The 15,000-nt window shown below is 44.2% G+C and overlaps 1 protein-coding gene across 3 annotated transcripts in view; it reads right to left on the reverse strand.

The window, feature by feature from the left end:
• The window catches only part of LOC126998362 (protein quick-to-court-like), a 103,776-nt gene that overhangs the window by 76,672 nt on the left and 12,104 nt on the right, over nucleotides 1-15,000 (reverse strand). Inside the window, exon 1 of one of the 3 annotated variants that reach the window (XM_050859887.1) lies at nucleotides 12,594-12,956. The exons of the other annotated variants lie outside the window; for them this stretch is intronic. Coding sequence (XP_050715844.1) covers nucleotides 12,594-12,648 — 55 coding nt within the window. The 5' untranslated portion in view covers nucleotides 12,649-12,956. Of the gene's footprint in view, nucleotides 1-12,593; nucleotides 12,957-15,000 lie in introns of those variants that run through there. 3 annotated transcript variants of the gene reach the window in all.

Consider the following 15,000-nt stretch of genomic DNA (forward strand, 5'->3'; position numbering starts at 1 on the left):
TTTCATCTTCTTCAATCTGGTTACAAGTTGAGTTTCTCTTCATTACATTCACATCTACCTTCCCATTACTTGTCGTGGGCTTAGCTACCGGTAGGGTTTAGAATATTTTCACTCTCGTTTTTCTGTTGCTTAATCTTCTTCAATCTGGTTACAAGTTGAGTTTCTTTCTTCATAACATTCTTCTACTTAAATCTATCTCACCACTTCTTGTTACAGGCTTAGCTATTACCGTCACTGTTCAGGGTATATTTTCACTCTGATTTCCTCTTTAAACTTCTTCAATCTGGCTCCAAGTTAAGTCCTTTTCTTCTTTAATGTTTATATCTACCTCACCATTACTTGTTACAGGCTTAGCTACCGTCAGTGTTTAGGATCTTTTCACAAGCTTCTTTATAGTGAAACCAAATTGTCGAGTCCGTTTTGGCGTTGGCTCCCGCAGGTCCATTTCTCCCCTCTGCTCTGCCACACAGTAACAACACCCATTTTCTCCTCTCATATGTTACCTATAGCTTACATATGAGAGGAAGAGATAGGTGTTGGGACTGTGTGGCAGAGCAGAGGGGAGGAAAGGACACGAGGGAGCCAACGCCAGACCGGCCTCGACATATTTGGAAGACTTTAGGATCTGGTTGGATCTACACGAGTATTGCCTAGGGGAGCAGACGATGGAGTCACCCGCATGGCTTACTGAATGCAATACGTGAACTCTTAAAGGAAAAACAACGACGTGGAGGCGCAATGTTACGTGGCAAGCTATTCCTTTTAAATCCCCACCAGGCACTGGCTCTCTCTAATCTTAATCTCTCCTGCTGGGGTACATCGCTTATCAGTGTTATCATAAATACAAAGAACACTTTTCTACCGGACTAATCATCTCTCTCTCTCTCTCTCTCTCTCTCTCTCTCTCTGGCCTAAACAGCCACACTTTTATTTTATTTTATGACGCGGCATTTTCATATTTTCCTTCTCCACTGTATATATTCCGTCCTTTGCCTGACTCCGCCACCTGCATATATACGAGAGAGGATAACCATGAGCTCCTTCCTTCCTTCCCTCTCTCCTTTCTCATCTTTATAGTTTCCTTCTCTTTCTCCTCCTCTCGCTCTCTCCCCTCTCTTTGACCGCTGAACCGTCGACAATCTCCGTGTTGTGAACGCTCTCTTCATTTCTCTTCCTTTCCTTTCTTCTCCTTCCCCTACCTCCTTCAGTTGTTCCCTTCAAATCCTACACTCTTCCTGCATCTTCAGCCATTACCAGTCATCTACAGAACAAAGGGAATCTACAACGTTCTCTACTTCTCCCTGTCTGATATTAGAGTACTCCATCCTGCTCCGGCAAATGCTCTCTCATCGCCCTACCTGGTTCTCTACCTCCCCTGACTCCTACAATTTCTAGGGTGTCATTCTGTTTCCTTAGTTGTCAATCTTATCTTTTATTCGTCATCAGACTTAATTCACTCGTCGTCGTCGTCTATCCATGTTAAATACCTTGCATTATTTTATCCGTTCCTCCTTGCGCGCTTCTTAGCTTTCTCTCGACATCTCTTAATTTGTAGTTTCCAAGTTTTAAACCGTATAAATGACCGTTATTTTTATCTATGGCGCCCGTAAAAATTTTTGAGTTGGTGGGGCTCCTGCCCGCTGTGGCGCAGGCAAGTGTTTTATAGAGGTGCTATCTTGGTGGATACACTGATTGTACACTTCTCTCCATCAGGGCGAGTGGCACGTTACTATTAATGACATTACTGTGTTTACGAAAACCACTCAATCCTATTTATATTATTCCTCCGATTTCTTTGTCGTAAGTTGTTTGCAAATGTGATGAAAGATATCTTCAATTGCTTATTTTTACTAAAACAGAAAAAAAATACGTATATTTAAGAAATTTATTCAAGGAAACCCTATTTTTTTTCTAAATATGTCATTCATAATCTATGAAAATCTACAAAAAAAATAAGAAAATGAAAATCATGAAAATCAGGCCCGTCATGAAGACATCGTAAGAACAGAGTGACAAAGACACAGACAGATAAACAGATCCAGACAGGCAAAGCAGTAGAGACAAACACAGACAACAAGCCCGAATATTTAACTATCTTAAAAAACATGGCTTCTGCAGATGGACCGCAAAATATGCAAATTTATACCTTTACAAATACATTAGAATCGAACCCTATCTACCGAACCTAAAAAAAATCGCATAAATCTCTTCACTTGTTGTCCTATAAGTAAGCAGGATCAAGAGAGTACTACTACAATACAATATGTAGTATACTGTATTATTCCTGGAAGTAAGTACGCCTCACTTCATTATTATTTCTACTATTGTTGCCGCTCCATTATCAGCAGAGCGGAGCGACTATCAAAGGACTCATTCATATATGCACGCACTCAGTTATCATTCATTGTACATTCATTGTTGTCCCACGCCCGTTTATCACCGCCTACTTCACTTCCAATTCTCTCACTGTTTTCCGGGAACGAGAGCAGCATGTGTATATATGTTAATGTGGCGCCGTGTTTGCGAGGCGAACTAAACCTGAAACGGGATGCAAATTCAGTGTTTGATCTCCTGCCTGTGGAATAGAAAAGGCTTGTATCTCTTTGTGACTTCCGCTCCCTGCAACGTGGCATTACAGGTGTACACGTTTGCGAGCGTGTTATGTACCTATCCGTGTTATGTTCCTGACCTTTTTACTGTACAGCTTCCATGGTAGAGGCTGTGTTGGTGCTGGCTGGTTGATGATCTAGGTCACCACAATAACACTGGTCTACACTCTTGAAGGTTTGTTATCCCCGACCTTACTGTACAGCTTCCGAGGCAGAGGCTGTGTTAGTGCTGGCTGGTTGATGATTTAAGTCGACACATTACGCAAGCGTGCACGTTTTGGAGGTTTCTGTATGCATTCCTCATCTTATAGTACAGTTTTCCAGGTGAAGGTTGTGTCGAAAGCAGTTTCAGGTTCGAAGTTAGGTTTCCAGTCAGAGTTTCAAGCCAAGTTTCAAGCCAAGTTTCAAGTCAAGTTCCAAGTCGTTTCAAATCAAGTTTCCAGTCAAGTATATCCAATCAAGCATCCAATCAGGCATCTACTCAAATCTCCAATCAAATCTCCAGCGAATTCTCCAGTCAAGTTTGAAGTCGCCAACAACAAACATACAGCAGCGGCGGGCAGTGTTGCTACGTTCGCCGCGTCGTCGGGAAGGAGGAGGGGCACAGGAGGGCCGCGTGCTGCAGCCTGTAAGCGAGTCACGAGAGGGGCATGTGACGGTGATGAGCCTGATGACTTCCACGAGGCACCGAGGGCGATAGCAGAAAACGAGACGGAAAACGAGACAGAAAAAGAGCCGTGTATATACATAGGCTGGAATTATTAGATAGACGCACGGAAGGGTCGTGCACCTCGCGCCATGCAAACGGGAATGAAGAATAAATACACATGTGCGAGTTATCTCAAAAATCGCATTAAGCTTAGTGGTGGTTGAAAAGGCGATCAGTAATGTAGATGAAATGCAAGCCTTAATGCCTCCCGCGGGAAATGTGTATGCAAGCGAATAAAGTAATGCTGAAACGTGTGCTGATGTTAAGTAGAAGTAAACTGCCGTAAAAGTAACAAAAATAAGAAAAAAAAGATGTTCCAGGGGGAGAGAGAGAGAGAGAGAGAGAGAGAGAGAGAGAGAGAGAGAGAGAGAGAGAGAGAGAGAGAGAGAGAGAGAGAGAGAGAGAGAGAGAGAGAGAGAGAGAGAGAGAGAGAGAGAGAATGAAACTCGCCCATTATCAGACACACAAAGCCTCATCAGATGAAAGAAAAACACCAACTCAATTTTTCCGAGTGGATACTTTTCTTCACAAGACACGTGTACACACAGCCAGGTAGAGGAGCTAAAGGGACACACACAAAAACGATCCACCTGCCACACTGCACCAATTACATGACGGGAGCACAAAAAGCAGGCGGGCAGCGGCAGGTAGCCTCGTCCTTCGGTCAGGGAAAAATAATCATCAGGGACGGGGGGAAAGTACCTGTAGCAAATACCTGTTCCCTGGATTTTGTGCTACGGGCGGGTTGCGCAAGGCGTGGAGGTTACCTGGGGGTGAAGCAACACGTCCCCTGGCTATACTCCCGTTTGGTAATTATTTTTCTTTTCGTTTTGCTACCTAAAATAACACAGTAAAACCACATCATCGCACCCTGAACCCCTGAATCCTCGAGCAGAATTTCTATACGTAAAGATATAATATTTTTTTAAAGTTATTACTCTGTCCGCTTCGCTCCTGTGAGTAACAAAGCAATAATACCACATCCCCGAACCCTTTAGTATCAAACTTTCTCCACGTACAGTTATTATTCGAGGAAGGAGGAGAAGAAGGAAGGAGAGGAAAAACGGAGCGCTAGAAAGGTACTGAAGCTACTTATTTTCACGTTCATTTCGCTACCTATTACCAGCAACTTAATACCACTACTTCACCGCCCCATAAGCCCATTCATGAACGAAATTTGTCTTCTGAAAAGGAAAACAAACACTGAATATTGGAGTTATTGTTTTGCTCTTCGTTTTTTTCTTTTCGCCTCAGTGTTTTGTTGTTTCTACTCGTTAGTCTCCCCGTGTTGCGTCGTTAATATAAGCTTTCCGTGCGCCACTTACGTAATCCCTCTTAGCTGGCCACGTGGCTGTCTGTGCTACTTAGGTTCAAGCTTCTCTACCTGCTCCTTAGATCGCCTGGCACTGGGCTTCCTGGTTCGTCATATAAGGCCGAGTCAGTCATGCGAGGGGGATTGTTTCTAAGATAATCTAAAATTTTCTAAGTATTCCGTCTTCCTGCTTACAAATACGCTAGGTCTTCGGTTTTTCTCTTTAGCTTCATATTAGTGTATTATTGGTTTGTTATGATGCGATGCGAGGGGGATTGTTTCTAAGATAATATATTTTCTAAGTATTCAGTCTTCCTGCTTTCAAATACGCTAGGTCTTCGGTTCTTTTCTCTTTAGCTTCATATTTGTGTATTTTTGGTTTGTTATGATGCCCTGAAATTTGGTACATCACTGTGGTTCAAGGGACAATGAGACTAAGAGCAGAAGCCATACGCAGCTTAGTTTATGTCCTCAATTTTACCTTTATATATCTGGTACACTTGTCTTCTCCATATATTCTGGTGTTATTTCGTTATCCACTATCCTCTCTTTACCGTTATATACCTCGGTTCTTCAATCATATTTCCTTTTCGTTAATCTTCTTATCCATTATTTCGTCTTCTATTTTCCTCCTCCATCCGTTTTTCTCAATATATCCTGGTTCTATCACTCTATATATTACCTTCTCTTCAATATTTTAAACTTCAGTTCTTTAATCATGTTTTGTTCTCGGTAGTCTTCTTGTTTATTATTTCGCCTTCTAATTTCCTCCTCCATTCCTTTTTCTCAACATATCTTGCTTTGATCACTCTATCCATTCCTTCTCTTCAATATATTAAACTTCAGTTCTTTAGTCATGTTTTGTTCTCGGTAATCTTCTTGTTCATTATTCCGCCTTCTATAATCCGACTTAATCCAATGCTTAGTATTTTTATCATCCAAATTACATATTCTGCCTCTTGCATTTCGCCCAAACTCTGCTAGTAGTAATTCTGTATGATTTACCTTGCTCTCCCTCCAAGTAAAATGTGAGAACGCTGTCAATACCCACAACGGTTTGCACCACTGTGACCTACTATACTAAGCTGCTGGTAGTTGGACTCTGCAGACTAATGGGGGCAGGACAGGGGCAGTACGGGACACGAGGGGCGGCCTGATCTGATTAAGTTTCCCCCAAAAGTTTTCTCGACTTTCTGGCACGTTTTTTTTCGACACATTTTCATCGGCCCATTTTCATCCCCATAATGAATCTCTGGCGACTCCATTCACCTCACCTTTCTATTTTTTGCCCTTGCTCTACTTTTTGTGCGACGAGTAAAGTTTTTGACCGTGATTGGAGACGAGTGGAATTAACAGCGCTTCACTTAATTAATGGTTATGCTCCGTTGTTCCTTTCCCTCGCGCTCGTTCCGGCTCCCCGTTTTCATTGAGTACGTTAAGTTTATTCTCACCTTTTCTTTAATACGAGAGTTAATTGAATGCAGGAATAAGCAGTTTTTTTTTGGGGGGGTTAAGATTATAAAGAGAAAATGTGTGTGTGTGTGTGTGTGTGTGTGTGTGTGTGTGTGTGTGTGTGTGTGTGTGTGTGTGTGTGTGTGTGTGTGTGTGTAACTGCCTAATTCAGTTCTTAAAGTGACTTCTTATCTCTCAATGGAACGCATCCTTGTTCTCTCTCTCTCTCTCTCTCTCTCTCTCTCTCTCTCTGTAAGACAAAAACATGTTCTGCTGCAACTTACGAACACACTAACTTTCATAATATCGAGGTGGTGGTAGTAGTAGTAGTAGTAGTAGTAGTAGTAGTGGTAGTAGTAGTAGTAGTAGTAGTAGTAGTAGTAGTAGTAGAAGGAAGAGGAGAGGAGAGGGGAGGAGGAGGAGGAGGAGGAGGAGGAGGAGGAGGAGGAGGAGGAGGAGGAGGAGGAGGAGGAAGCGGAGACGGTAATATAACACAAGAAGCAGTAGTAAAATCAGTGAAAGTGAATGTAGGAGAGAGAGAGAGAGAGAGAGAGAGAGAGAGAGAGAGAGAGAGAGAGAGAGAGAGAGAGAGAGAGAGAGAGAGAGAGAGAGAGAGAGAGAGAGAGAGAGAGAGAGAGAGAAGGACAAAGGGTCATCACACGCTCGCCTTGATACTTCCCCGACTAGCGGTAAATAGCTATGACTTAACAATCATCTTCCATTCTCCACGCAGCATCCCTCTCCCTCTCCCTCTCCCTCTCCCTCCCCCACAATCTCTTCCTCATTCCCTAAAACAAGTCGCCTCCTCCGCAGCATCCCTCTCTCCCTCTCTTCCTTCCTCGTCAACGGCTATAAGCTCTTCCACATTCTCTAAATTAATTCCCTTCCCCCGTAGCATCCTTCTCTTCTCTCCTTCCTCCTCTTCCTCCCAACAATCTCTTCTTCATTCTCTAAAGCAAATTAAAACCTCCTCCCCATCCCTCTCTCTCTCTCTCCTCCCCACCCATGACAACACTCCCTTTCTCATTCTCCAGATCAAATCCCCTCCCTTCCTTCAGCATCCTTCTCTCCCTCCACTTCCTCCCCAAGAATCCCTTCATCATTCTCTAAAGCAAGTTCAATCCTCCTCCCCATCCCTCTCTCACTTTCCTCCCCATCCATAACAACACTCCCCCTCCCATCCTGCAGCATCCCTCCCTCCCTTCAAACACCGTAACCCATTTCTCCATCCCTGTAATCACCCCTCTTCCTCCTATCTACATGATCTACACGACATCTCCCATTTCCTCTTTTATATCTATTCCCATTTTTTACCATCACAACCTTCTCTACTACTACCTTCCCTCCTTCCTTCCTCTCACCCTTTCTACCTCCATGCTCTCACCACAACCCTTCTCCCTCTCGACATTCTCCGTCTCCTCCTCCTCCTCCTCCTCCTCAGCATCAGCCACGAACGTCTTCTCTTACGGGCTAGCCTTAATTCGCTAGCCACAGGTATTTGTAGTGTACCTGGTGTTGCTGCTGCTACTGTAACTACTACTACTACTACTACTACTACTACTACTACTACTACTACTACTACTACTACTACCACCAAAATCAGCCCTTGCGCAATTGTGGTAGGTAAGTCAACGTGAGTATAGCGAGAGAGAGAGAGAGAGAGAGAGAGAGAGAGAGAGAGAGAGAGAGAGAGAGAGAGAGAGAGAGAGAGAGAGAGAGAGAGAGAGAGAGAGAGAGAGAGAGAGAGAGAGAGAGAGAGAGAGAGAGAGAGTGTGTTCTATTTGTGGAGGGGAGGAAGAGGTGATAATGTGATGGGAGTAGCAGTAGTAGTAGCAGTAGTAGTAGTAGTAGTAGTAGAAGTAGTAGTAGTAAAAGTAGTAGTAGTAAAAGTAGTAGTAGTAGTAGTAAAAGTAGTAGTAGTAGTAGTAGTAGTAGTAGTAAAAGTAGTAGTAGTAGTAGTAAAAGTAGTAGTAGTAGTAGTAGTAGTAGTAGTAGTAGTAGTAGTAGTAAAAGTAGTAGTAGTAGAGACTGAGCGAGATCGCCAAAACAGAACCGCAGGCAGCCTACGCAGCATTTACGTACGGTGTCAAGCATAAATGGAACTACCTCATGAGGACAGTTCCTGATGTTGGAAGATGCTATCAGCCAAGAATGGCATCACCAACCTGCAATCTGGCTGAGTCTGAATTGGAACTCAATCCGAATCACAGCCTCCTTGACCGGATATATTACCAATCAAAATGAAAGGGTGAAGACAACTCAAGATATTAGGTCACTAAGAATGAAATTCCATAAACAGAGAAGGAAAACAGAGAGACACTCTGAGTGACCTGATGAGAGAACTCCCAGAAGACACAAGGAGGAGGACAGATCACTACCTATCAGGCAAAAGGCTTCAACTTAAACAAAAAGAATTTACTGATGCTCAGGTATGGCTGGCCAGTGGATTGTAACTGTGGCTCACCCTTCAACCAAAATCATGCCATGACATGCAAGAGAGGAGGTTTCGTCTGCATGAGACATGATGAAGTAAGAGACGTAACAGCTCAGATGCTGAAAGAAGTCTGCATTTGGACTCGTGGACAAAGGGCATACTTTGATATAAGGATCTTTGATCCCATGGCCCATTGCCACAGAGAGACCTGACCGAAAGAATACAGAATGTGGACCAGGGCTCCTTCACCCCGGTAGTATTCACGACGGCAGGAGGATGCAAGACTCGCCGAAACACTGGCGGATAAGAAACAACAGCCAAGAAGCAGTGTGGTCCTCCTGAGGTCAGCCGAGGAACCAGGTCACCTGCACCCAAAACCACCTGCATTGCTGACCTGGACTTGAGGCGACGGTGGTTGATAGTCGTATCAACCACAAGAAATAAAATGTTTAGTAAAGTTTGTAATATTAAATAAAGATGGTTGTATGAATTGCTTTGTGAAAGGGTATGAGCAACTCTAATAGATGGAGGCCTGTAGTAGTAATAGTAGTAGTAGTAGTAGTAGTAGTAGTAGTAGTAGTAGTAGTAGTAGTAGTAGTAAAAGTAGTAGTAGTAGTAGTAGTAGTAGTAAAAGTAGTAGTAGTAGTAAAAGTAGTAGTAGTAGTAGTAAAAGTAGTAGTAGTAGTAGTAAAAGTAGTAGTAGTAGTAGTAGTAGTAGTAGTAAAAGTAGTACAAGTAGTAGTAGTAGTAGTAGTAGTAGTAGTAGTAGTAGTAATTGTTTTAGTCCCAGTCATTACTCATCGTTGTAGTAGTAGCAATGACACCACCACCAACAACAACAACAACAACCTGCCAAACACGTGACCCGGAACATGGCAAGAAAGCACAAGCACGCACACGCACGCACGCATGCACGAGAGAGAGAGAGAGAGAGAGAGAGAGAGAGAGAGAGAGAGAGAGAGAGAGAGAGAGAGAGAGAGAGAGAGAGAGAGAGAGAGAGAGAGAATCTTAATACCTGCAAGGTTTCCAAAACATCTCAGAAAGGAAGCCAAGAAGACTTAGAAGGGAGGGAGGGAGGGAGAGAGAGAAGGAGGGAGGGAGGAAGAGAGAGAAGGAGGGAGGGGGAAGAAGAAAAAGTGGGAGGGAAGGAAGTATGAAATAAGAGAGGGAAGGAAATAGGGGAGGAAGTGGATAGGGAGGAAAGGAAAGGGGGATAGAAAAGAAGGGGAAAGGAAGGAAGGGGGAGAGGAAAAGAAGAACGAATTGATGGAAAGGAAGTGGTAAGGAAGGGCGGAGGAGAGTGGAAAGGCGGTGAGAAGGAAGGAAGGAAGGAAGGTGTGGGAAGAAGATGGGAAGGAAAGAGGAGATGAGAGAAGGAAGAAAGGAGGGGTGGAAAGGAAATGGAAAGGAAGGAGGACTAGAAAGGAAGTGGAAAAGAAAAGGAGAGGAAGTGGAAAGATAGGAGGGAAGAAAAGATAGTGAAAAGGAAGAAGGGAAGGGAAGAAGATGAGAGAGGAGAGAGGCGTATACTAGGAGGAAGAGGAGGAGGGATAAGGGATGAGAAGAAATTAGGAAAAAACAGGCTGGAGAAACATAAGGAAAGAAGGGAGGAAAGAAGAGAACACCGGAGGACACATGAAAGGAACAACGAAGGGAAGGAAGGAAAGAAGGAAGGAAGGAAGTGGGAGGGAAGGAAGATGGAACAAGAGAAGAATGTAGGGGAGGAATGGATAGGAAGGACGGGAGGAAAGGAGAAGAGGAAAGAGGGATAGAAAAGAAGGGGAAATAAAGGAATTGGGGGAAAGGAAAAGTGGGAAAGAAGGAACGTGTGGAAAGGAAGGAAGGAAGGAAGGAAGGAAGACAACGAAGGGAACGATTGAAGGAAAGAAAAGTGTACTCTGAGGGGCTTCTGCTTGTAAGGCCATTGTGTATGTGTGTGTGTGTGTGTGTGTGTGTGTGTGTGTGTGTGTGTGTGTGTTTCTATGACAACATGAACGCCGTGGAGGTTTTCATTTTCAGGTGTGTGTCAATTGATCATGAAAGTGTATACCTGTGTATGTGCGTGTGCGTGTGTGTGTGTGTGTGTGTGTGTGTGTGTGTGACGAAATTTTAAGCTTGTATTAATAAAGTTACCAAACACTGCCACCTATTGTTCTAGCGTGTTATTACATTAATATTATTACACACACACACACACACACACACACACACACGTGGGCAGATCGTGGAAAATTTGACACTTCCTTTGTGTTTTTTCTAAGGATCAAATTACTGTCATTACCATTACCGGGAGAAAAAAAGAAAAGAAAAAGAAGAGAGGCGGAGAAAGAGGAGGCGAAGGAGGAGGAGGCGAAGGAGGCGGAGGAAGAGGAGGAAAAGGAAGAAAAAAAAACACCCTCGTCACCATGCAACATACAGCACTTCTTTTAAAAGCAACAACAAAAAAGGCCACAAAAACCTTCTTAACCTATCTATCCTTTCCTCCCCTCTTCCATCTCCACTCTTCTATCTATCCTTTCCTCCCCTCTTCCACTCCCCTTCACTCTCCCCCCCTCTTTCCCCCCTTTTTTAACCCTCCCTCCCTCCCTCCCTTCATCCCTCGTCTCCCAGCCCTTCCAAACCACCTTTTTCGTATATGATTCCCTTCACGAGCCCGCCCATCCGATCCAACCCCATTCCCAGCACGTATGGAGTTTTTATCTCGCCAGTAATCGATCATGAACCCTTGTCTTATCCTTCCTTCCATTCACCCGCTCATCCATCTATAAAAATCTTCCTTTGTCCCGATTATATATTCTTTCTCACCTCCAGACAACCTTCGAATCTGTGGCTATTTTTTTTCCTACTTTTTTTTCTATCGTTTGTTGCACCACTTCTCCACCCCAACCCCATTACTGAACCCAATAACCTCTTCCTCCTCCTCCTAATTCCATCCACCCATTTATCCATCTATGAAAATCTTCCTTTTGTGTCGTGTGTATTTTTTCTTCAACTTCAGAAATTTCAACCTTCGAATCTGAGTGAATTTTTTTTCCTACTTCGTCAATCCTTTGTTTGTCTCTTCAACTAGCAGCCTCCTCCTCCTCCTCTTCCTTCTTCCATCAACACATTCACTCATCTATAAAAATCTTCCCTTTGTGTCATCTATATATTTTTTTTCTTAACTTCAGAAATCTCAACCTTCGAATCTGTGTGACTTTTTTCCTATTTTTTTTTCTATCCTTTGTTTGCCTCTACACCTAGCAGCCTTCTCCTCCTCTTCCTTCGTCCCTCAACACATTCACTCATCTATAAAAATCTTCCTTCGTGTCAATTATATATATTTTTCTCTTTACTTCTTCAGAAATCTCAACTTTCCAATCTGTGTGACTTTTTTTCCTATTTCTTCCATCGTTTGTTGCCTCACTTCTCCATCCCCTCCTCGCCTTAATCCCTGCAGCCTTCTCCTCTTCCTTCTCCTCCTTCTCCTCCTCCTCCTCCTCCTTCTCCGGGAATCCCAGAACTCATTACAGGAATCTTGCGAGCCTCGGTTGGGATCGGGACTTTTTTGTTGGGGACTTGGAAACTATTTACCCGATCCTTAATTGCTTATGACGCTGATCTCTCAGAAAGGAATCGCCGCATTAATGTGGTTTTGGAAAATTACCTTAATTTTTGTTATTATTATTATTATTATTATTATTATTATTATTATTATTATTATTATTATTATTATTATTATTATCATTATTACTATTATACAACAGCGTCATTATCAGTTACTGTTCACATGCAGCAAGAAATACCAAGTAAAAGTTCAAACAATTGATTATTATTAAAAACCAATGTCAACAGAGAGAGAGAGAGAGAGAGAGAGAGAGAGAGAGAGAGAGAGAGAGAGAGAGAGAGAGAGAGAGAGAGAGAGAGAGAGAGAGATTGATATAGGACACCAGATAAGATTCACAAGATTATGAGACAATAATTACCAAGCACACGCACACACACACACACACACACACACACACACACACACACACACACACACACACACACACACACACACACACACACAAACACACATACATTTACTTTACTCACTCAAGTCAAGCGAGTCGTCCATCGCATTCGGTGTCTCGGCCATCACTTCACACATTTCCTCAACCCTTTTTCAATGTCATGTCATCACTTCAGTCTTTCAGTCGTGACCACCGCACTTCAATATGGTCACTTCGCGCACTCAATAAAACAATAACAATTACTGCACTCTACTTAATCCCACGGTAATTCAGTAACCCTTATTACGTCCAGGCAGGTGCGAGGGCGGGTAAGAAGTGTTAATTGGTTTTGATTAAATAGTTCCGCTCAGGAGTCCTTGCCACGTAGGTATTAACAGGTGGTTCACGGAGCGCCGCGCAACACACCTTACTTCTGTGATGTCGTAAGACCCACTGACTCGATAGCATGTCTAGTCGACTGTCGACGAGCCGCTCTCTTTCCTCTGCTGCTGCTGAACGAATGGATGTGAAAACGTTTTGGCTGGTTTTCGTCTTGTTCCCTCACACTTGAGCCCTCGTCCGCTGGTTGAAAGGGTAACCTGACACGTCGTTTTGAGTTACCACACGGACGAGATAAAAGCGGACGGGGTTTGCAGAATATTGGAATCACGGTAACCTTGTTGACGGTGAGGCAAGAACAACGGAAGGGACCACACAACCCCCTCGGCCTTGTGCTTAGGGAAAACTCGGGGGAGCACACACACACACACACACACACACACACACACGCACGCACACACACACGTAACACCTTTTAACACGTCAGCAGCAGCAGGAGAAACTCACGGGCGGACGACACACACACACACACACACACACACACACACACACACACACACACACACACACACACGGCCACAGCCATTCTCCCACATTACGGCCGGGTCATCTCGCGCATTACCCGCCTCTCCGCGCCTCCATCCTTCACGGGGAGAAAGTATACGTCAAGCAAGAGCCTTTAGGAGCGTGCCTTGAGGGTGTAACGTAAGGGGGGGTGGAGGGGGAGGGGTTCCAAAGGGCAGGCAGTACAGAGCTCTTACTCTCAGACACTTTCATCTCACAACAAATATTTTCAAAGGCGACGAAAGAGATTAGTCGGGTCCTCATGTATATTTTTCACGTTCATGATGCAGAGGCCTTGTCAAACTCGCACTAAACTTATAAAACTACCTTTGGATATACCCGCACAACCTCAACGAAAGCCTTATCAAATGTGTGTGTGTGGGTGGGTGGGTGGGTAGATGTGCAAGCCTCGAAATGTTTGAGAATATGGGCCCAGGCTTGCAATGGGAGGGTGTGGCATCTGGAGCACGAAATGTTTGAGAATAATGGCCCAGGCTTGCAATGGGAGGGTGTAGCATCCGGAGCACACCTTGGCAATGCTGCGTGCCGTGTGTGTTATGTCACGGTTGTCCTTCCCTCCAATCCCCAACCCGGATCCTCGCACAAATGGATCATGTGCGGGAGGAAAAGATGAACGTGGATAAAAGGAAGGAGTAAAAAAAAAAAAAAAAAAGGAGTATTATTCTGTGTTGTTAGTTGTTGTTAAAAAGGATGGCTGACTGACTCCTGTTTGCTGGTGCTTATAAAATGGTGATGACGACGATGATAATGAAAGAAATAATAATGCTACCAATAGAAGAAATACTACCACCATCACAACCATTATTACTATTACTACTACTACTACTACTACCACCATCACTACTACCTCTACAACCACTACCACTACTACTGTCATCACCCGAGTTCTCTAAGACAAGGTCGCTAAGGGTGACCTGACTACGTATTGATCAGGTCACTTGAACCTTATGTGTTTACCTTGCGGAGTGATGGTGGTGAAGGTGGAGGAATGCAGGGAGGAGGAGGAGGAGGGATGATGGTTAAGGTGGAGGAAGAAGAGGAAGCGGGATAAACTGATGGAGGAGGAAAGGGAAGATTGCAAGTAGGTGGAGGAAGATGGGGGTGAGGAGTAAGGAGGTGGAGGAAGAAGGGAAAGAGGGGAAAGATGATGGAGGAAGAAGGGGAGGAGGATGAAATAGGTGATAAAGAAGGGGAAGAGGGGGAAGAGGGGGAAGATGATGGAGGAAGGGGAAGAGGGGGAAGATGATGGAGGAAGGGGAAGAGGGGGAAGATGATGGAGGAAGGGGAAGAAGGGGAAGATGATGGAGGAAGGGGAAGAGGGGGAAGATGATGGAGGAAGAGGGGAAGAGAGGTAAGGTGGAGGAGGAAGGGAAAAGGAGGAAGGTGGAGGACGAAGGGGAAGAGGAGAAATGAGGTGGAGGAAGAAGGGGAAGAAGGGAAAAGGAGGAGGTGGAGGAAGGAGGAGGAAAAGGAAAGAGGAGGAGGTGGAGAAAGGGGAAGAAGGGAAAGGAGGTGGAGGATGAGGGACATGAGGAGGAGGAGAAAGAAGGGGAAGAGGAGGAAGGAAGAGAGGAGAAGGGTTAGAA

The sequence above is a fragment of the Eriocheir sinensis genome, chromosome 14, assembly GCF_024679095.1.
Source record: "Eriocheir sinensis breed Jianghai 21 chromosome 14, ASM2467909v1, whole genome shotgun sequence".
NCBI classification, from domain to species: Eukaryota; Metazoa; Arthropoda; class Malacostraca; order Decapoda; family Varunidae; genus Eriocheir; species Eriocheir sinensis.